Raw genomic sequence first — 22,261 nt, forward strand, 5'->3', positions numbered from 1 at the left:
TGGAAGGTCCAAGTATATCTGCTTCTATCTAAAAATACCTGACTTTTCCCAATTGGCCCATTTCACACCTATCAGATTGCTCATAACGTCATTACACTCTCCCAACAGTCTCCTCTTTAAGCAAATAGCACTGAGTTGTCTACTATAAACAGAAATGTTGAGGCTGTCATACCACCCATAAGACATGACTTTGAGTTGTGTTTCTGGTACTGTGGTGCACTCGTCATTCTCACTGGTTTAGGCCTCCAGGGCAAGACACTGGGAGTGAAATAAGAGGTCTGAAGAGGTCATCATCATAGATAAGGGTAGACAAGAACATGGGATTTGAAGAATGTTGAAAAGAGCTGACCCACATGAAAAGCCATCACAGACTTGGAAAGGCCATTGCGGATATCACAGAAGGCTCAGAAAGCTGTGCTGCTCTCACAAGTTATCTCTAGCAACCAGCTAGCAGAGGAATGAGGTAGGGGAACAACTGGTACTCCCACACAGTGGTGACAGGCCGCTGGTTCCCAGAGTATCCCAGCGAGCAACGCTAAGACTACACATGGCTGCAACAAACAGCCATCAGCTCTCTCTCCCTCATCCAGGAGGGGTCTTGAGCCAAGCCAAGAAGAAAGGATGAATAAGGGATGAAGTTCATTCGTTTCGGGCTGTCCGTGCTTCTCCTTGAAGATCCGGCCTAAAGGTTCTCAAGACTTTTCCCCAGCTCTCTATGTTCCTCTCTGGAAGGTGGGCAATCAAGTGGTAAAGAATGAGTGGCTGCTGTGGGTGCACATTCTTCAGTGCTTAAGTCTCATGAGAACACCTCAGAGCTGGGGGTGGCTGTGTGGTCGGTCGGTCAGCCCTGCCATGCGGTCCAGACAAGGCAACAATAATGAGGTGTCTACCTTTCTTCCTTCCTCTACTTCCCAGGGGCATTTGCTCAGGATGTCAACTATGTGAGGTCTTTATTTTACGTTTTCTTATGGATCACAGAGCCTAGCACCCACTGAGCCCATAGTAGAAGCGGAATGAATTCATGTTGATTTAAAACTTCTATTCAACTAACATACACCGGCCATTCTTGGTGCCAGGCACTGTGCTGGATACTGGAAATATAAAAACGAACCCATCAGATCCCTGCTCTCAGTGGACTTTCACTCTAGTTAGAGGATGAGAAACAATTAAAATATACCAGGATCATTGCAAATAACAAAGGCATGTTCAACACTGTGCCTGTCAGCAACAAGGAAGGCTTCAGATGACAAATTGGCTACAGGGCAGAGAAGGGATCAGGGGAAGATTCCAGGAATAAAAGTTCATAATGTGATCTGGGAAAAGAAAGAGAGGTTGGAGATGATTCTAGAAAGGCAGACTGTACAGGGTCTCGCATGCCACGATAACGAGTGGGTTTTACCCTGAACTGCACTGTCAGAAAGAAACGAGCGTGACAAAGTTTTATTTGCAAAGAATCATGCTGGGTTGGGTTGGAAGGTGCATGAGTGGAGGTCAGACGATCAGATGGGAGGCAGCCAAAGAGTCCGGGGCCAGAAGGGAGACAGTGCTAGTCAGGATGGAGAAGAAAGAACAGGGTAAAAGATACTGGGTGCGGACCACCGCACTGGGCTGCCTTGCAAGTACATCTGCCTTCCAGAAGCTTACAACCCAGTAGCTTAAAGAGCAATGGTGGCACTGACCAGTTTGGCTCAGTGAATAGAGCATTGGCCTGCGGACTGAAGGGTCTCAGGTTCTATCCAGTCAAAGGCCCATGCCTGGGTTGCAGACTCGATCCCCAGTAGGGAGCGTACAGGAGGCAGCCGATCGATGATTCTCTCTCATCATTTATGTTTCTATCTCTCTCTCCCTTTCCATCTCTCTCTGAAATCAATAAAAATATATTCATTTTTTTTTAAAAAAGAAGCAGCAATGGTGGATGAGTCTGTTAGTATGCCATGGACAGAGAAGGGTCATCACTCCCTCCTCAGTCCTGGATGGCTTTTGTGGCAGTGCTGGCTTTAAGCTGGCCTTTGAAGAATGACAGAGAGGTGATTTGGCAGAACTACTCATTTACGCTCCTTCTTTTGGCTATTCTCCCCTGTGATTCATGTCCTGAACCATTTTATTTAGCTCTATCTTTATGGTATAAGATTCTTAGATGGATTATTTTAACAGAAACCTCCAGCAGAAATAGCTGCCATCGTCTCTCACATGAATCCTGCTCATCGGCACCTCCTGACAGTATCTGACCTAGGTGGGACGAAATAAATAAATAAATAAAGACAATAACAATAAGGCTTTGCCAGGCTGGCGAGCTGATCCAGTCAGAGGATTATGAGAGACACCTGTTTTTTCCACACAGCAGCTGCAAACACAGTAGAAGCATGGCATCCTGGAATCAAGAGAGAGTTCTCATTAAAATCCAAGAGCAGCAGAAACTGGTATGAACCAATTTTCAGTGATGTCACCTGAATGTGAAAAGAAGTTCAAGTTAGAGTAGACACATAATAGGAACCCCGCTTTGCTAAACTTGGGAACCTGAATGTTACTTTGCTTATGGGGAGGTGATTATCTATTGGTCCAAATATTCTTAACCTTTTGCACTCGGATGTCGAGTATGATTCGACACGGTTAGCATTAGAATAAAGGAATCGAGAAAAAAGCAAGCGAGTGCAAAGGGTTAATCCTTAAAGCATCTATTATATACTTAGGGCACTATCATAAACATACTGAAGGTTTCTGAAGTTTGGCTGATTTATGCCCTTGTGGCTGACCAAACACCTCTTCATTTAAGCCAGCTTACAAAACAAACCAGCATATAGCCCAATGTAAAATGCGGATACTCCTACAGGAGCAAATAAACATTTAAATTATCTTTTCAGTTCATTGGCCACTGCAGAAATACACACGCATAAGCTACCAACCTGTAAACACCACGGGCAAGCCATTTCGTAGCTGCAATATGTCCACACCGCCTTCCCAGACCAGACCAGGGAGATGCTCTTAGAAACAGCTTGCTAACAGCCTCTCACATTGCTACTTAACAATCCATTTATAGCCCATCAAAAAGCCAACCCTCCAAGGAGATATATTTTATACCTGTATGTAAGGGTTCTTCGCCACAAAGCTGGGTTTTGTAGTATCTTTCACTCTGGAGGCCAGAAATCAGATTATAGCATAATTTCTGTGACTTACGATCCCATAAGCATGCCATATATGGGCATATATGCAAACAGTCACAAGAACAAACCCTTGGAATAAAAGCAGAATGATGCCCAAGAAAGCACATGCCATGAAATAGAGTCCTGACTAGAACTAAAAATAGCACATAAAGGCATGGTGTCAGCCTCCCTCTCGCTGTTCTCCCTGGAACATGCTCATTCTAACCCCAGTGTTGATTCTTAAGCTTCAGCCTTCAATGACTACCTAGGAACCTTCCCGAAGCCAAAGAAGCTCCTCTCGAGGTTTTGGCGTGTGGAGCAGTCTTTCAATGCACTTCACTTATGAGGCCATTGATGCACACGAAGGCAGGCAAAGAGTGAACCTGAAATTGTGAATTTTCCCCCCAAAGTCTAATATGCGTGCCCTGGGGACACCAGGACCAGCACAGAGATGGCCTTTCTGGCAAACAGTCCACCAGAAACCCCTGAAGTGCTACGCATGGTCAATGGCCCAATGTGCAGCCAGCGGGACTCACTCTCGCCCTACCCTGCCTGGAGAAGGATGCAGCCAGAACTTCCCCAAGTGGCAGAATCTTGTCAACACAGGCCCCACTTGGAGTCCCAAAAGGATCCATCCGAGAAGAAAACCCTAAGAATGCAGGATCCCACCAGAACCACGGGCACCAATCTGGGGGCCACGGGGCCGTGAAGTGAATTCTTCCCAATAACCCGTTGGGCACTTAGCCCAGCAGTCCACCAACACGAGCATCGAGGCCGAGCGACTGGATTTCCCCTGGGCTCCACAGGTCATCCTAAAATGGATCCAAATGAGAAACAGGATGCGATGTGACCTCACTTTCACCTATGACCTAGATAGACACGAACCAAGAGGCAAGAGGACTCCATGTCATCCACCCACAGCTGAAATGGAAATGTGCACAGAGCCATCTTTCCCCTACATCGGACTGCTCCACGCCATGGCTAACCACAAAAGCACACCGGCCTTCCCCCTCCCTTAGAGGCTCCATTTGGCCATTTTACCAAAATGTTCAAGACAGACAAATTCTCAGATGAGCCGGCTAACGTGAACAGTGGCGGTGCCCTCCGGGGTCACTCCTCTCCCCGCTCTGCTGGAAGAACAGGCCTTCTAGGGGGGCCCCGCATGGCTCTGGGCCTTTCTGCCTTGTTGTGGTTTTAAGGTTCTTTTCCCTCTGAGGCCTTAGCCCGGATACCTCCAAGTGCAGCACACTGCCCTGCACCCAGAAAACAATGAATAAATGCCCTGTCACTGCTGCCAGTGCCTCATTGTTCGTTTTCTAGGGTAGGTCGCTTAGGAAAGCCACGGTGCCAGTATGGGTGCCAGTATGGGTGCCAGTATGGGTGGGAGCATGGGAGACAGGGACACTAATGGGTGCCCTACTTGAGATGTAACCGAACACTGGGTGCCTTTGCCCATCGCCCTGCCCGTCTGGGTGAAAGGGAGATACCTTTACAGCATGCTGAGAACGATTAGAGGATCATCACTCCCGCCTTCCTGTGCTCGCCAACATTCCCCCTGGATGCCATCGTGTGCAAGCGCTGTGTCTGACCTACAGCTGACTTCTGCCGGCAGGGCAGTGCACCCTCGCGTCGGAGTCACGTCCTGCCACCAGCACGGGGCCTCACAGGCGCAGAAAAGCAGACTGCAAACCCCAGAAGGTGAGCCTTGGTTCCTCCGGTTCTTGGAGGGTAAGGGGCTCCTAACTTTTCCAACCGGAATGGTCTCTATTCTCACCCGAGAGTCTCCGAGTCAGCAGACTAAGGGAAGCACCACATGGCACAGCGTCAAGCAAGGAGCTGGCAGCTTTCCAGGGGATCGGAGATGTAGGCAGCCAAACCGGGTCATTCAGGTCTCCATGTTGCGGAGAAGAGGAGACTTGGCCAGCCTTAGGGAATCTACATTACTCAGGCTTCACGCCCAAAATGACAGCTCTCCCACCTGCCTCGCCTCACTTCGAATATAGATCGGATCAAAAGGCGCAAAGGGAGAGCGACTCCTGGCCCACGGCCCCCACCCATCACTGGCCATGACTGTCAGGACGTGTGAGTCAGGAGAGGCCCGAGTGTCAACACTGCAAGGCACCAGTCAAGTGAACTCATGACATGGATTTTTGAACTCTCTCAGATCTCAAGTCAAAAGAAGGACACATCCACTACAAAACACACACCGTGGCTCCGGTCCTTAAAATTTTCCATTTCCCAAAACCAGGGGTGCCAACTCTGCGGCAGGAAGTTGGGCAGGAGCACACAAAGAGGCCCAAAGAAAAGGCAACTCACTTCTGTCCCTGTGGGTGCCCGGCCTGGGATCACAAATCTACACACAGAAACACGCAGCTGGTCCATGTGGCTGAGCGGAGACACACTGCCGTCTGGTTTGCTCTGGCAGGAGTCTGACTGGACGGTCAAGGGCAGTCTGGGGAAGGGTAGTCTGACAAATGGTCTAGAAGCAGCCATGAATAAGGAAGGAACTAATGTGGAGAAGTTCTCTTCCTTTGTCTGAACTCTTCAAAGCAGTCCAGAAAAGAGCTTAGCAAACTCCCTTTCCCGTTTTTGTAAAATCTGTATTACATTTCTTTGTGCTCACTCCAGTGGGGATCTATGGATCCGGGTATTCCACATTGGGCTGGAATAATACTAATTCTAAGTTGTCTCTTGACCTGGGTTCTTCATTAGCGTCCCGGCACTGTTCCCAACCACACCCACAGCAAGGCGGCCACCTGAGCCCTCCCCCTCTCTGGGGCCACAATGGCCACACCTAGACCCACACTCCCACTGGGGGGACAAGGTGGCGTGCTAGGGAAACGGGCAACTTCTGAGACAAACAGGGGTTTGTCTTTGGGGTTGGATTTTTTTAGTTGCAAGGCTGATTTCTATCTGTAGCGCATTTCTTCCAGGAAATACTTTACAGTCAGCATCTAATCTCTGGTTTCTACTTCCTCGCGTACAGGGGATGTGAGTGAAGCAGGATTACTGACCTCGTTCTACAGATCCGTCTTCAGAAAGACAGGGTTACACAGCCCATCCAAACCCACTGGAGGAGGTACAAGGTGGCCGAGAAGAAATCACAAACGTTCTCTGTGTTTTCCAGGTGGAGGGCGGAGGAGCACACCTCACAAGTTCCTCCTTCTCCTCCACGCCTGCTTTCATGGGGTCAGCGGAAGGAAGAGGCAGCTAACATTCTCTCCTCACAAAGGGTCATTTTCCAGTCTTCTCGTTTAACGTGTACATACACAGGAAAACTCAGGAATGCGTTTTAAATCCCCAGATACTTCAAAACAGATACTTCAGTCTCTTAACATCTACTAAAAATGAAGGATCCCCGCATGTCCCAAAGTAACAAATTTGGCTTTTTCCAACGCTTCCGTATAAACTTCCACTAAGAGCCATCTATTCCCCGCTCTTAAAATTGGAAATTCACCGCCCCACAGCAAACAGTGTCTGTTCTGTGGTCAGACAGACATGGGACCGCCTGTTAAACAAAAGCAGACTGAAGAATGGATGCTCCCTTTCAAGACTCGCCCGAGTCACAAATAATAAGCAACTGTGCGAACAAGCAGATCCCTGAATAGGTTCGAATGCTTGAGTGCTGAGTAATAACGCCAGTTAGAGTCACTGTACAGTACTTCCAGGCTTAGGTTTTTTTTCCTTTTCTTTCATCTCTGGAAACTTATTCAGACCCATACTAGCTATGCCCTCAAAACTTTACTGTAAGATGCAAAAGGCATTTATTATCCTGTAATTGCAGTTGGCTTGTCTCTCCTGCTGTTGAGGCGAGTATTCAATTAAAGTGAGAATAAGAGCTTTTCTGAGCACTGACTGAGTGACCCCAGCCCTGTGAGAAACGCAATGGGGTAGTGACAGGCGCACTTGCTGGGAGTCAGCCAACATGAGAGGCCTAGATTTTAGTTCAGGAAGGGCCATGAACTAGCCATGTGAACTTGGAACAAGACGGTTAACATCTCTGGCCTCCGTATTCTCAGCTGTATAACGTGGAGGATTACAAAGAGGAAGGACTCTTTTTTTTTTTTTTTTTTAGCATTGTAAGGCATTGGACTAGAGAATTTACATATGCCAACAGCCCCTAAGAGACAGGTCTTCTTCTTAGCACTTCAGATGAGGTACAAGGTTCAAGAGGAAGATGAACAAGTTCAAGAACCAGCATTCACTCTCAGTTCTGTCTACTCCAGTGTCTGTGTTCTTCCCCTAGAAGCTCTCACAGTATGGCAATGACGGGACGCCTCTTCTCAGCAACTTACAATCCCCTTGAGGGAAATCACCTTCACAGTTAAGAACTAAAGAACAACATCAAATAGAACAAAATAAGAATCAGAATCTTACATCACTGAGCACCCACCACGCTCGCACCAGCAGGGCGACACATCCTTTTCAGGTCGTTCAGGAAATGAGATCGTTTTCCGTATGTCTGACTCCCACACACCGAGGGAAAATACCCCCGAGGAGAACAAGGTCTGGTGAGCGTGCAGATCCATCGGATAGCTCTTTCCTGGCTTCACTGGGGAGTCAAGTACTTTTCAGGGGTCTTTCGTCCACATGACGGGAATGTAGCCTTGAGAAACGTAACCTTATCTTATGCCAACCGTTTTTGTTGGAGAGCTTTGCAAAGTGCATTACAGTATTTCCTCGCTTCCCAAATCTCACAATTTAAAGTTTGTCTTTAACTGGGATGTCATAATTAATGATCATAAAGATCATCAGTCGTGGTGTGGTGCCTCGCAGAGGGGTTTAACTCGCGCTACATGCGGCATCGCAATGAAGCTATGCTTCCTGAGTTCTTGTCGCTTTCTATCAATGTTCCTCTGCCACACTGTTAGAGGGACGTGGCCCGAGGACTCTGGCTCAGGCACAAGGAACAATGGGACCTCAGGCAGGCGATTTAAAAGCCAGGATGTGGGCAAAGTGGGGGGAAAAGGGGATGGAGAGAGACGCTGCTTAGGGTGATGGGTGCACGAGGCAGTGTGCAGATGATGCTTTGCTGAGCTGTACACTTGAAACCTGTATGGTTTTTCGAACCAATGTCACCCCTATAAATTCCATTTTAAATAAATAACATAAAAGCCACGGGACTCAGTTTCCTCATCTGTTACATGAGAAATTTGGGTTATGCTTTCTTAATCCACTCTTATTACCTCCACCACACATCTCTCTCTGCTTCCTTCTCTATATCTGCTCTGAAAACATACTTCATTGCAGCTGTGCACTATAGAGATCTGTGAAGTAAAAGCCAGAAAATTCTCTCTTCATTCAAGTAAATTAAAACGAGGCCAGTATGGTCACACTATCAGGTGAATGGAAAAGAAAAAAGATCATTCCTTTGATAGTGGGGGCAATCAGGCAACATGTGAATAGACTTCAAATAGATCCTAGAAATCAGTTTTAAAGCTGTACATGAAAGATAGTTAAAACACCACCAACAACTTTGTGTTCATGGATTGTTTACAGAGTTTTAAAGGAAAAAGAAACGTTGTGGAAGGAGAAGAGTCTGACCAGGAAGTGGCACAGGTAAGGTGTGTAGCCCCGAGGCTGGACAGGATGAGGACAGCGTCAGCCTGTCACCCACTGAACGAAGGAGTTCTTGGGCACTGGGGGGAGGAAGAGAGAGGCAGAGAGGAAAAGGAAAGTTTTCTCAGAAAAACATGAAGGGCCCAAAAGGAAGCCCACTGAAAGACAAAATATGCCTAGAGAACATCAGATTAGTATAAAAATGGAAGATCCAAACATTCGTCCCAAGGTAGGTGGCCCGGGGTGACCAGCTGGCCATCCCTTCTATGAGAGCGATGGCTAGAACAACCCGCCTTCAGAGACCAGAGAGGGAATGAGAGTCAGGACTTCAGGAAACATCTCCCCGCAGCTCTATTCCTGCCTCTCCGCTTGGCTGATGTGAAGCCCCACCAGCGCCCCTTCACTCTTAGTTTCCTCATTTTCTTCATACAAACGGCCGTACTTCAGACCAGTGTCATGGAAAATGCTTTGGAATTTGCAATCCCATGATGGAGAATCTAGCCCTGCGGTTGCCAGGTACAGCCTGTGAGAGATCTCAGGCCAATCCGTCGCTTAACTGCCCTGGGCTTTAGATTCCTCATTTGTACAATGGGAAGAAAAAATGCGTCCCTCAGAGAGCTGTTAAAAGTAAATGAGATAATATAATAAAACACTTAACGAAAGGACCATTCACTAAATGATGGGGGTGATGATGATGATGATGATGATGATGATGATGATGGAGGAGGAGGAAGAGGAGGAACAGTAGAAACCACTAAAACGGTACACAAACACCTTTAATTGCCTATAATTGATAAAGCTCCAAAAACGCAAGAGTTCTACATTTCCCTTCAGCCTGGTCCATAGGATGAGAGAGCTGAAACGCTCATCTGGAAGTCCACACCTAACAAACACAGGCTAACGCCTTCCTGAGTCAGCACCCCCTTCCCTGCCCACACTCCGAAAATTCCACATCGTTTAGACAGAGACCGGGCTGAACTGTCTATTTTCACAATCTAGGAAGGGTTATCAAGCACATAATACACCTGACATTGAAGAAACTGTGTGAAACACACAGTAGCACTGGTTTCTCACCAATGATGACACAAGCAAGTCGCTTTGGCCTATGCACTGAGGTTCACCCTGAGATGCCCCAGTAGGCAACATGATCTTAGTTTGGCTGCTATATGTTCAAAAATCAATAAAACTGTGTTCGTTTGGTGACAGGCTATCATTCTAACTCCTCGCCAATTTAGCCCGGTGTTTTTCTCTCCGAATACTAGGTTTGGCAGTGAACCCTCGTTAAGCTGGGCCCCTTTTGGCGTGGGAACCCTGAGTACTCTCACACTCATTCTATTCAACAAACACACACAGAGATTGGATTCTTACACACATCTCACAACAACTACAGCAGCGAAGGACTCTGCCAGAAAACAAACTCCACTGTTCTTTCTGAAGTAGCATTCACAGAAAAAAAATATGTCATCTGTACACCCCGCCCCCTAGGGGGCTTCATTCGACACGGATTCACTCAGCTGGGAGATCCACACCCAAGAGCCGCTTTGGAAAATCGGTAATAAAATGCAACTTCTCTTCAAGTGAGTCTGAGTCCCAACAACCCCCTTGCTCCCTTGCCCCCGACCTTCCTCAGTGTAAATACAGCTCAACTCAGATTTACAGACTTCGGTTTATTGCTCTCTCTCCTGGTGCCCCCTTTTGGGGTATTTTTTTACCCTTGACTTGCCTGTGCGAAGGAGGTGAGCTACTTCCTTAGGACCAGCTGCCATGTTTTTATTTACCTGATACTGTTTGAAACAGGGAGCTCACCACACATAAATTGAGGTGCAAGTTTGGCTGCCCCTGGATAAAAGCGCCTCTGGTCCACTCAAGGACTCCTCAGTTCTGATAACAGGTCCAGTGCCCTCAGCTCAAAGCAGAAGTACCAGTCCCTCACACGCTGTAAAAAGCAATGTTGCATCCCGCCCGCCCCATCTTTGGGTGTATATCCAAAGATCTCAACACAGGGTCTCAAAGAGATTTGCGCACTCTTGTCCACCACAGCTTCATTCACAACAGCCATGAGCTGGAAGTAAACCAGTGTCCCATCAACAGATGAATGGATAAAGAAAATGTGGCATCTCCACAAAATTTGAATATTGTGCAGCCTTAAAAAAAGGGGGGAGAGGGGGAACCCTGTCTCATGCTATAACACTGATGAGCCTCAAGGATATATGATGCTAAGTGAAATAAAAATAATGTATGATTCCACTCCGATGAAGTATCTAAAGTAGTCAAACTCACAGAAACAGAAAAGAAAAAAGGTGGTGGTTACCAACGGCTGGGAAATGAATGTTTGTTGGGTACAGAATTTCAGTGTTGCAAGATGAAAGAGTTCTAGAGGTCTGTTGCGCAACAATGTGAATATACTTAACACCACTGAACTGTACACTTAAAATGGTTAAGACGGTCAATTTAACGTTATGTGTTTTGTACCATAATAAAAAAAAAAATTATTGCTGCAAATGGTGCATCAATACAAGCCCATCAAGCCGTTCTTCCCTCAGCCCCTACTCCTACTCCTTCCTCTCCTCACATCTAACAATATACCCTCTGGGCCCAATGTTCCCCCCACACACCATCTTCCTTGCCCTCCGCGCCCTCGTACCAGCTGGCTTGTGATTAAAATGGACCAAGCGAGGAAGTGCCAGAGAGAGTGCGACCTACTGTATCGAATTTCCCTGGCCTTTTATAGGGCTGAGAACCAGGAGGCCTGGGTGGCTTCTAAACTTGGCTCGGTCCGCAATCAGCCGAAGCAAACCATTCAGCCCTCTGGACCTCCTCTCTATAAAAACAGGGCGTTGGCCCAGGTGATCTCCAAGGTCTTTCAGCTCTGAAAGTTCCCTGATTCAACTGACAAGGAACTGGGGAAAACAGAGCCTGCGGATGTTGAACCTTCTAAGGTCATTCCTAAGTCCCTTGGCTGTATCTTTGACTCAAGTCCTTTCATTTTGGTCTCTCTGTTGAGACACAAAAACAGTCTTAACATTTTTTAATCAAAATAATAAAGCGTTATTATTATACCAAAATCCCACTGGTGATTCTTTTTGGACAGACACCCAGGGAGTGCTGTAGGTGTCCTATTTAAATATGTCACGCACACTGGTAGGTGAAGGTGTTAAGTCACCCTGAGGTGCACAGGGACAGGCAGAGGGGAGGGCAATGACCGCGTCCCATGCCTCTCTTCAAATCAGCAAACATTGCTGAGAAACATTTCCGTGCCCGGTGCCAAGGTAGGTACTAGGACACCAAGTTAATCACAACTCCGCTCAAGGAGCTCAGAGGCCAACAGGGAAAACCCAGAGAGTCTCCCCGTCAGCAGCAAAATAAAAAGAGATTTCCTCAGCCAAGAAAGCCAACCGGTACAGAGGGCAGGGAAGGGGGGGCGGGGGGGGACCAGAGAAGCTGTATGATTAGGTTTTGTTTTCTGGATCGCCCGCCCCGACTAAAGAGCCGTGCCAAGCCTCCTGGAGGACTGTGTCTACTGGGCCATAACCACTTTCCGCTGCAACTTGGCTGAACTGAAAACTGAACAGGTGACTTGAAGGTGAAGGCTGGTGATGGAAAAGACGGCCTCTTCCTTCCTCCTGTGACCAGCACAGTCAGCCACTCAATCCTTGGGGGGGGGGGGGGGGGGGGGGAAGGAGGAAAAATCATTGCACTTTTCATGTAGTTAGTTGTCACTGTCCTTAGGTTTAAACAACCCCAAGTGGTCAGAAATGTAAGCATTTCCCTTCTCTTGAAGAGAGTGCCACTACACATGCGGGCAGCCCAATGCCGAGAAAGAGCGGGGCTCGGTGATGGTTTAGGTGACCTTGAGCTGGCCAACCTGTCTTCTATGGTAAAACCTGGGTCTGATATTAACTCCCCGAGGTGACGATAGCATGCTGAGAAAGCACAAAAGGAATATAAACGCCAACATCAGGCATTCGTTGGCAACCAGCACCACATAAGCAGTGCTTACAAAGGGGTCACTGACTGACTCAGGAACTTTCACCTTGGAAATTCCACCTCAACGGCACACTTCTCTTTTCTATTACAGCAGACACGGCTCACAAGTAAACAAAGTCCTTCCCTCTGTGTCCGCCGCTGGTCAGGCTGCTCCGTGCTCCATCACCCCAGCTGCTGAGGGACTGCCTACCTGCTGACCAGCTAGCTGCTTGGAAGGCAGGAGAGCAAGTGAGGCAAGTTTCAGCGGGGAGGAGCGAGGGAAATCTCTCCACGTACACAGACCTTCCGTGTCACATGTCTCCAGCACATCTGATTCATCAGTGCATCCTTGAAAGCTTCTGACATCCACTTCGCCACTCCACAGAAAAGTTTTTGTGTACCGGACTCTAGAAGCCGTCCCAGTACTTGCTTGTGGGTTCCCAGCAAACATCTTATTATGCACTGTACCACATCCCAGGGACTAAATGAAACACTGCGCACATCGCCAGAACATTTTCAGATGACCTGGAATAATCCCACGCCTTGATCTCCAGCGCTTGTTATTGGAACATTGTGAATTAAACAAACTCCTCGGAAAAATACACTTCACATACGTGCGCCGAAACAGACACACAGTCTAAGAAACAGACACCCAGTCTAAGAAGTCAGTGAGTCTGCATACTTGTTCCATAAAGAACAATCCAAAATAAAAGAGGTACTTCTGTTACTAGTGAAGAACATTAAATTTATTTTAATTCCATAGAAATACAGTCACGAAAAGAGGCACCTAAAAAGAACTCAGAGGGTAAGCAATGAGGAAAGAAATGATATGCAAACTATGGCCGCAATTTTTATGTCACATTTAAGAACGTGTTAGGTCTGGATTTGTGATCGGTTCTGTTTGTGTGGGTGTGGGATGGGGCCGCTGCACTCTTTTCCCACTAAAATACAGTGAAATGAGCCACTTGGTAGGACTCTTGCCTGCAGCACACGAACATGAGCCCATCAGAATAGTGGGGATAATAGTCTCTTTAGAAGAAGTATCAAGAAAAGTCACAGAAAGAATTTTTTTTTTTCTGTTTCGCCCTAAAACTATTGCCCATCGTTGGCCCAGGTTTTCCCGATGCCAGATTTACTGGCGCTCTAAATACAATTTGCGGGATTTAATATCCTATTATTTAGTTGCCTGTGTTTGTATTATGAAGTGTCAAATAAATTTAGATTATCCGTAAGGTAGGATTTTCCTGAACTTGATGAGGAGTCTAATTTACAGAGCAAAAGAAACTGGTTTCAAAGTATCAAAGTACCCTAACCTCTTTATTCTCACACACCCCTCCATCACAGAAGCACTGCCACCCCCAGATATGTACAAACACAGAAGCCTGAAAGTCCCACTGGGCATTTTTATGAGGCAAAAACAAAGAAACCCAAGCCACCTTTTCAGTTCACATTAGCCCTACTTCAAGTCCATGAAAATCTTTCCTGGTAAGAAACACCAAAATCTGAATGTAAGTAGGAAAACCTAGTAAAGCCAATATGATAAAAACACTGTGTTTCCTCTAAACCGATCCTAATGGAAAAGCAGTGTTCAAACAGGAAAGGTTCTTCTGATTCCCCACAGATAAAGAAAACAGGTTATTTGTTCATTGTTTCTGCACAGCGTCCCCTCAAGGAACACACGCTCAATGGGCCAGACCAAAAACCAAGCAAACTTCAGCAGCTTCAGGCTCCCACAGAGGCAGAAGGCTTTTCCACCTGGGTACGGATGGAACCCTCAAATAAACAAAGTGCACGAGAAATGCAGCCACGGGTTAAACAACTGGGGGAGATGGGCAAAACCGGTCTGACTTTCCGGGGTGGCAAACTTTCCAGCAACTTCTGAGAAGCAACGAACCACAGCACCGCCAGCCTAGATAGATCCGTAGATGGATAGATGCACACACACAACTACCTGTAAGTGTTTGCAGCTATCCACTACCCTTGCATGGACAATACTGCAAAACGTGGCCAGAAAGCCCGGAGATTTCTCCTCTCCCATAGCCTGTCCGCACTGTCAAACAGGGAAGGTCATTCTGCTTCACTGGGAGAACTCCCTCTCTCCCTGCATCACAGGAGTTTTCTACTTTGGGACGGCTCAACTTTCATATGCATCTGAGTAAAAGAACCATTCAGCAACCTTATTCACCTTGGTTTAAAAAAGAAAGAAAAGAAAAGAAAAGAAAAACATTCATTGTGCAATGCCCAGGAAAAGCTGACACCAGGGCTGTCTCTCCGACAAGCGCTTGCAATTACCATCCGAGGGGAGGGGGGTAAATCCTGTCTGATCAGACCCAGGGAGTCCTTCCAAAAAAAAAAAAGAAAGAAAGAAATTATTCCATCCCTAAAAGGGGCTGGAGACAATTTTTTTTTTTTTTTCCTAAGGAGACCACCCTCGGGAACAAAAGTTACATTTCAGTCACATGTTGGGAGCAGGAGTAGGGAGCAGGTTTTTAGTTTTTTGTTGGGTTTTTTTTTTTTTTTAAGCGCACTAATTACGGGGGGGGGGGGTGTTTTACAGTTCGCGACCACTCGGGCTCCTCCTGACCAATTGCGACGGGCATCTCATTGTCAAAAAGCAAGGGGGTGGGTTGGGGGCGACGGAGCCTACCGGGGGGCTCGGCGGCGGGGGAAGGGGAGAGAGGAGCAAGGTTACACGAAAGGGTACAGCAGCAGGCGCCGCGAGCTGCAGCTCCTTCCCCTGCACCCCCCGAATAATTTACTGCGAACAGAGCGACTGCCACGGCCCCCTCGGAAGCGCCCAAGCACCACGGCCCCGGCCGGTGTGCCGCTCCAGGGTTTCGGTCCCGGAGAGGGAGGGGGGAGAAGGTCTTTACCTTAATGCTACACTGAGCAGGAGTCTCAGACATGTCTCACAGCGAGCGAGATCAGGAAGTTCTCAGTTTTTTTTCCACTTTCCTTTCCTCTCCCCAACCCAGAAACGCTGCACGGCCGGCCGGACGCGGTCATTTAAGAAGTTTCTTCCAGCATCTCTCCCCGGCAGCCGCCCCGGGGGGGGGTCCGCGAGCGCGCGGGGCGGGCGGAGCGGCCGGCGGAGTTGGTGCGCGGGGCGGCGGGGGCGTGGGAGCCGGGCCGAGCGCGGCGGCGGGGTCTGCACAGGTCACGGCGCGGCGCGGCGACCCGGGGCGCAGCCCGGCCGGCCTCCCGCTCTCTCCTCCCACCCGCGGCCGGCGCCCCCGCCCCCCGCCTCCCGCCGCTCGCCCTCGCTCGCTCGCTCTCGAATGTTTTCCTTCCTGGAAGAGAGAAACTGAAAGGCAGAACTGAGAAAGCTCTCTGCTCATTGATCTGGAGAGTTTCAGGGCAGAAACTGACGCGGATTCCCAGCACTGAGCTCGGTCTCTTAAAGGAGCCACCAGGAAATAAAAGCTCGGGTTACAGCCCGGCATCGGGGAAATAAAAGCCGGTCGGGGTGGGGGGGGGGGTGGGGGGAGGAGGGGCGCGGGCGGAGGAAACCCGGGGAGCGGGGCCGCGCGGGGCCGGGCTGCGGGCGAGGCGGGCGGCGCTCCCAGCCCACCCACCGCCGCGCGGCCCCGGCGCGGGCGCCCGCCCTTCCCCCGCCGCCGGCCCGGGAGCCGGGCTTCCCGAGGCTGAGCCCAACCATCGCCTCGCCCCAGGAAGACGCGGTTCAGAAACGTTACACGGGGGCCCAGGAAACCACGACACAGGTTTATTAGACGCCTCCCACCTTCCCCAGCTCCGGCTCTTGGATACCTTGACGCGCCCAAGGTGCCCCCCGCCCCCGAGCGCGGGCGCGACGAAAAGGGCTTAGGAAGGGGCATTCCGGTAAGGACGCGGATCCGAGGGAGGAAACAAAACAATAGCCTTTGTTCTGCTTTCGCGGCCGCGGCCTCTTTAAGAGAATCCACCAGGAAATGGGAGCTCGGGTTACAGCCTGCGCACCGGGAACTGGGGGCGAGCGAGCGAGCGAGCGAGCGCCCGAGCGCGGCGGCGCCCCAGACAAAGCCCGCGGCCGCGCTGCAGACGCCCGCGGGCGGCGGCGGGCGGCGGGGAGGGGGCGCTCGCCGCCGAGGTGGGCGCCCCGAAACGGGGAGGCGCCGCGCGCGCGCCCGCCCGCCCCGGGCGCAACGGCCGCCGCAGGCGCTTCCCCCCACGGAGCACGCGTCCTGCGGAAGGGAAGGCTGCTGGGCAGTTATCAGAGGCAGTTGGGTTCCTTTTCCTGACCTCCCTTCCTCCCCGTTTCGAAATGCTCTGTCCATTTAAAGAAATAGCGGTCGCTACCAACCGACACAGGTGACCCGACTGCCAAGTGGACGGGGACGTGTTCCTGGAGATAAGAGCCCTCCCCGGGACCACGGCTCCGAAGCCGTCCTCGGCCGCGGACGGACTCCGCGATCCTGCCCGGGGAGCGAGACGAGATGGGAGAAAACAATCGGGGGGGCGGGGGGTGGTAGCCTAGCGTACAGGTGGTCTGCGTGTTATTTTTATTAGTCATGGGCTCCCGAAACGCTCTTGACTATCCACCTAAAGAAGAATGAGGACATTATAATGATGTTTCAGTTCTAAGCCCTGCTAAGGCATACATACATACATAGGGGTTTAATGTGTGGATGCGGGTGTTATGTTACAACTATAAAGACACGGGTGGATGGATGGATGGATGGATGGATGGATGGATGGATGGATGGATGGAGTGTGTGTGTACGTAGAGACCAGAGCAGATTTCCCAAGGTTCTCCCCACCGTACCTGCTGCCCTTCACTTCTCCAAAAGTTCAGACTTCTTCAAACACGCTCATCAGAACTCTCTGAACCAGAATTTATTCAAGGGGTCGGGTTGGAAAATAGTCCTGTTCCTGGGAAGGTGGGAACAATGGGTGTTTGTCAGCCCCCAGGGACCTCAGCAGTTGGTGTCACCTGGTAGACCTGTCCTCCCCAAAGAGAGCTCGGGTCCTCCTCACCAATTCCTCTTGGATCACCGGCTGCCTCCCCACCCCAACAGTTACCTGTCTATATCATCAGCCTTTGACCCATGGACTGGTGTTGCAGATTACTGGTTCTGATGCCCCCCCCCCCCCCCCCCATGGCTGGATTAAATCCTATAAACCTCGGCTTCCTTTTCCTTATCAATGTGGTAGTTGGCACCTGGCTCTCAGCTTCTATCAAATAGGGGTGGGGGATAGTACCCACCTCCTAAGATTCTTGGATTAAATGAGCAAATGCATGCAAAGTGCTCAATTACCTGAGTGTGGGTGACATATCACATGTGCGCAATTAATGTTAGCTTTAATTTTTTAACCTCAGGACTGACACAACTCTCAACTTCCCTTTCTATCTCCTCATCTTCTCCAAAGTGACTCACTCCAGTAGTAGTCTGAATTAGAATGTATGTAGTTCCAAAGCAAAATACATAGTACCGGCTGTGGCAAACACTGCTTTAGACTAGGAATGGACAATTTCTTTTGGAGAAAGGGCCGACAATAAATACTTTAGGCTTTGTGCACAGAATAGATACTTATATAAGTAGACATCAAGTAGATACTTATATAACAAGAGAGAAACAAATATCCATAATTTATAATTGATAAAAAATGGAAGATGTAATAGTAATAACAATTGCAATGCAGGTCTAATGGTAAGAGGAATGGAACTTTTTTTTTTTTGAGGGGGGATAGTTAACGCCCAATTAATTCAAAGTGTTCTCTATCATCAAAACTGAAATATTTATCTGTTAATGCTGATCTGTAAGGAGAGATTATGTATTTCGTTTTTGGAAATATCTTTCCACTCAAATTGGTACTGTCAAATATATCAATCCATGGACATACGATTTTCTTGAGCATATTTATGGCTTAGAAACTGACAATTAGAATTCTGTAAATTCTCTTAGATTTCCCCTTTAGCATACCATTACATTGCAGATTAATCACTTCCAACTGAAGGTTAGGTGGAAGCACCTCAGTTGCCGCTTCATGGATTTGAAATATGGAAATTTCCTTTTTACTGACATCAAAATCCATAAGTGACTGCTGGAACGGTAGTTTGAGTTGAGAAAAAAATTTCAAATTTGTGTTGGAATGGAAATCTTGTTTTAACTTTTGACAGCATGGGAAGTGTATAAAGCAGATTGATATTATTTGTGCTTCAAACAATGTTAGTTGCATCAAAATGATTTAACTGCAGTATATGCTTCACACGTAGCTCTATTTTGCCTTGTAGTTTTAGGTTGAGTTCATGAAAACCATGATCAAGTCTGTAGTAAAAGCTAATTTCCAAAGCCACCCAGTGTTCGGTAATAGTGGTTGAGGGAAGTTCTTTTCATTCATTCATTCCTATCACTTGTTTCTCTATGCCTTGTTTCTGGATTTCTTTGGAATAAATTGGGTGTCTTTTTAATATTTCATTTGAATTCCTAGATTGTCTTTCTAGCTCTTTTTCTCTGTATTAAATGTAGTGGTTGATCTCAAAATTATAATTTGACTCTTTAATGATTACAGTCTATCTTCAAATAATATTATCTATTTTATGACTATGCAAGAGGCCCAGTGCACTGGTGGGGTCCCTCTGCCTGACTTGCAGGGTTCAGGCCAAAACTGGCTCTCCAACACACACCCTCCCCCGGATTTCGAGAGGGTGCAGGCCAGGCTGAGGAACCCCACCAGTGCAGGATCAGGGCTGTAGAGGGACTGCAAGAGGGCTTCAGGGCATGTCTGGCTCTTCTGGCCCAGGCCCAATCGGCGCGGACCCCAGCAGCAAGCTAACCTACTGGTTGGAGTGTCTGCCCCCTGGTGGCCAGTATGCATCATAGTGACTGGTCAAATGGTTGGACACTTAGCATATTAGGCTTTTATTGTATAGGATAAAAAGTTTACAGCAGCATGCTTTAATTGACTGTTGAAACAGTAGTTTGAGTTGAGAAAAAATAAATTAATTGCCCCTCTCCCATTCTTTATATTGTCTTACTAGAGGCCCATTGCAGGAAGAGTCCTGCAATAGGGCTTCCTTCCCTTCTCCTCCCTCCCCATCCCGCCTGCTTCCCTCCCTTCTCCGCAGCCCCGCCTGCTTTCCTCCCTTCTCCTCCCCCCTGCCCTACCTGCTTCCCTCCCTTCTCCTCCCTCCCCACCCTGCCTGCTTCCCTCCCTTCTCCTCCCTCCCCACCCTGCCTGCTTCCCTCCCTTCTCCTCCCTCCCCACCCTGCCTGCTTCCCTCCCTTCTCCTCCCCCCCACCCTGCCTGCTTCCCTCCCTTCTCCGCAGCCCCGCCTGCTTTCCTCCCTTCTCCTCCCTCCCCACCCTGCCTGCTTCCCTCCCTTCTCCTCCCTCCCCACCCTGCCTGCTTCCCTCCCTTCTCCCTGGCCTCGCCTGCTTCCCTCCCTTCTCCCCCAGCATGCCTGCTTCCCTCCCTTCTCCGCAGCCCCGCCTGCTTCCCTCCCTTCTCCACAGCCCCGCCTGCTTCCCTCCAGTCTCCACCACCCTGCTTGCTTCTCTGCAGCTTTGCTCCCTTCTACAGCGCTTGGCTTCCTTCTACGCTGTCTTCAGTCTTCACTCTGCACCTGGATATGCAAATTAACCACCATCTTGGTTGAGTTAATTTGCACATTTGCTCCTGATTGGCTGGTGGGCGTGGCTGGTGGTGTGGCTTTTTGGCATAGCAAAGGTACAGTCAATTTGCATGTTTCTCTTTTATTAGATAGGATATTTCATTTCTACATGTTGTACATTGTAGGTCTTTTTAACATTTAAAAATTGGGAATATATCTTATCTAATAAAAGAGTAATATGCAAATTGGCCATAACTCCAACACACAAGATGGCTGCCCCCATGTGGTCAAAGATGGATGTCCGCATGTGGACACAAGATGGCCACCACAAGATGGCCAGCAGGGGAAGGAAGTTGGGAGGGACCAGGCCTGCAGGGGAAGGCAGTTAGGGGCGACTGGGCCTGCAGGGAAGGGCAGGTGGGGGGGAGGGGAACCCAGGCCTTTAGGGGAGAGCAGTTGGGGGGGACCAGGCCTGCAGGGGAGGGCAGTTGGGGGGGACCAGGCCTGCAGGGGAGGGCAGTTGGGGGGACCAGGCCTGCAGGGGAGGGCAGTTAGGGGCAATTAGGCTGGCAGGGGAGCAGTTAGGCATCAATCAGGCTGGCAGGGGAGTGGTTAGGGGGTGATCAGGCTGGCAGGCAGAAGTGGTTAGGGGCAATCAGAAAGGCAGGAAGGCGAGCAGTTGGGAACCAGCAGTCCTGGATTGTGAGAGGGTATGTCCGACTGCCCGTTTAGGCCCGATCCTACTGGGATCGGGCCTAAACGAGCAGTCGGACATCCCTCGAGGGGTCCCAGATTGGAGAGGGTGCAGGCTGGGCTGAGGGACACCCCCCCATGCATGAATTTCGTGCACCGGGCCTCTAGTGTATATAATAAAGGTACTAAAATATATATCTCTTGTCAATGTGCCCAGATATTTGTCCTTTCTGGTGTCAGTCCTTCTTGCAGATCATATATAATTTTTCTTTGATCTCAAGAACGTTTTACACCTTTCCTTGTAGTACAGTTTGGCGAAGCCTCTCAACTTTTGTCTGTATGAGGCTGTCTTTATTTCACACTCATATTTGAAGGATAATTTCCACTATATAAAATTTTAGGTTGACAGATCATTTTCCTCTTTTGGCACTTTAAACATGTCATTCTATTTCTATCTCCATTATTTTCTTATTAAAAGTCATGTGTAGTTCATATTATAGCTCTCTGCATGTCATATTCCCTCTCCCTCCCCCATCCCGCCCCCCCCCCCCCCCCCCCCCCCCCCCCCGGATACTTTCAAGATCTGCTTTCTAAATTTGGTTTTCAGAATTTTGACTATGTTGTGCCTCTATGTACTTTCCTTTCTGTTTACTCTGCTTGATGTTGGCTGCAGTTCTGGGACCTGGAAGTGGATATTTTTTTCATTAGTTTTGGAAAATTCTCATCTATTATCTCTTTGAATATTGTTTCTGCCCATTCTCTCGCTCCTCTCCTTTTATTCAATAATACAAATGTTAGACCACATGACATTATTTCATAGGTCTCAAATACTCTGTTTTTGAAATTTTTTTTTTCTCTTTGTCTTACATTTTGGATGCTATCTCCTTCCAAGTTTCTTTCCTCTCTGTTGTCATTTTTTACATTCTCCATCACTTTTCTGAAGTTGCTCATATCCTCATACTTGGTTTCTACTTTTTTCTTTAAGTCCTTTACCATTTTTGCCATACTGTGATAATTCTAACATCGTGCTATTTCTTGATTAAGTTCTACTGAGGTTTATCTTTCTTGACCAAAGGTTACATTTTCTTGCTTTATTGTGTGTGTCTTGATTTTTTTTTAATGTGTGCTGGATATTTTATGTAAAAATAAAGTAGACAATGAATTAAATGATATTTTCCTCTAAAAAAGAACACACTCCTTCTCTATAAGGCCACTAGAATTTAGGTTGAGTAAATATAATCTGGACAATATGTGCAAGCTACAAAATACCTTCTGCTACGCTAGATTATGTTATAGTTGAATTGGATTTGGGCTATGTTGTACTTTTTTAATTTGATTCATTCCACCGCTG

At 48.4% G+C, this 22,261-nt stretch overlaps 1 protein-coding gene across 1 annotated transcript in view; it reads right to left on the bottom strand.

Moving 5' to 3' along the window:
- Positions 1 to 15,893, bottom strand: part of ETV6 (ETS variant transcription factor 6) — a 218,492-nt gene extending 202,599 nt beyond the window's left edge. Inside the window, exon 1 of the mRNA XM_008140416.3 lies at positions 15,539 to 15,893. Within this exon, the coding sequence (XP_008138638.1) occupies positions 15,539 to 15,571 (33 nt within the window). The 5' untranslated portion in view covers positions 15,572 to 15,893. The remainder of the gene's footprint in view (positions 1 to 15,538) is intronic.
- Positions 15,894 to 22,261: the final 6,368 nt, after the last annotated feature.

Source organism: Eptesicus fuscus, chromosome 7, assembly GCF_027574615.1.
Source record: "Eptesicus fuscus isolate TK198812 chromosome 7, DD_ASM_mEF_20220401, whole genome shotgun sequence".
In the NCBI taxonomy this organism is placed as follows: Eukaryota; Metazoa; Chordata; class Mammalia; order Chiroptera; family Vespertilionidae; genus Eptesicus; species Eptesicus fuscus.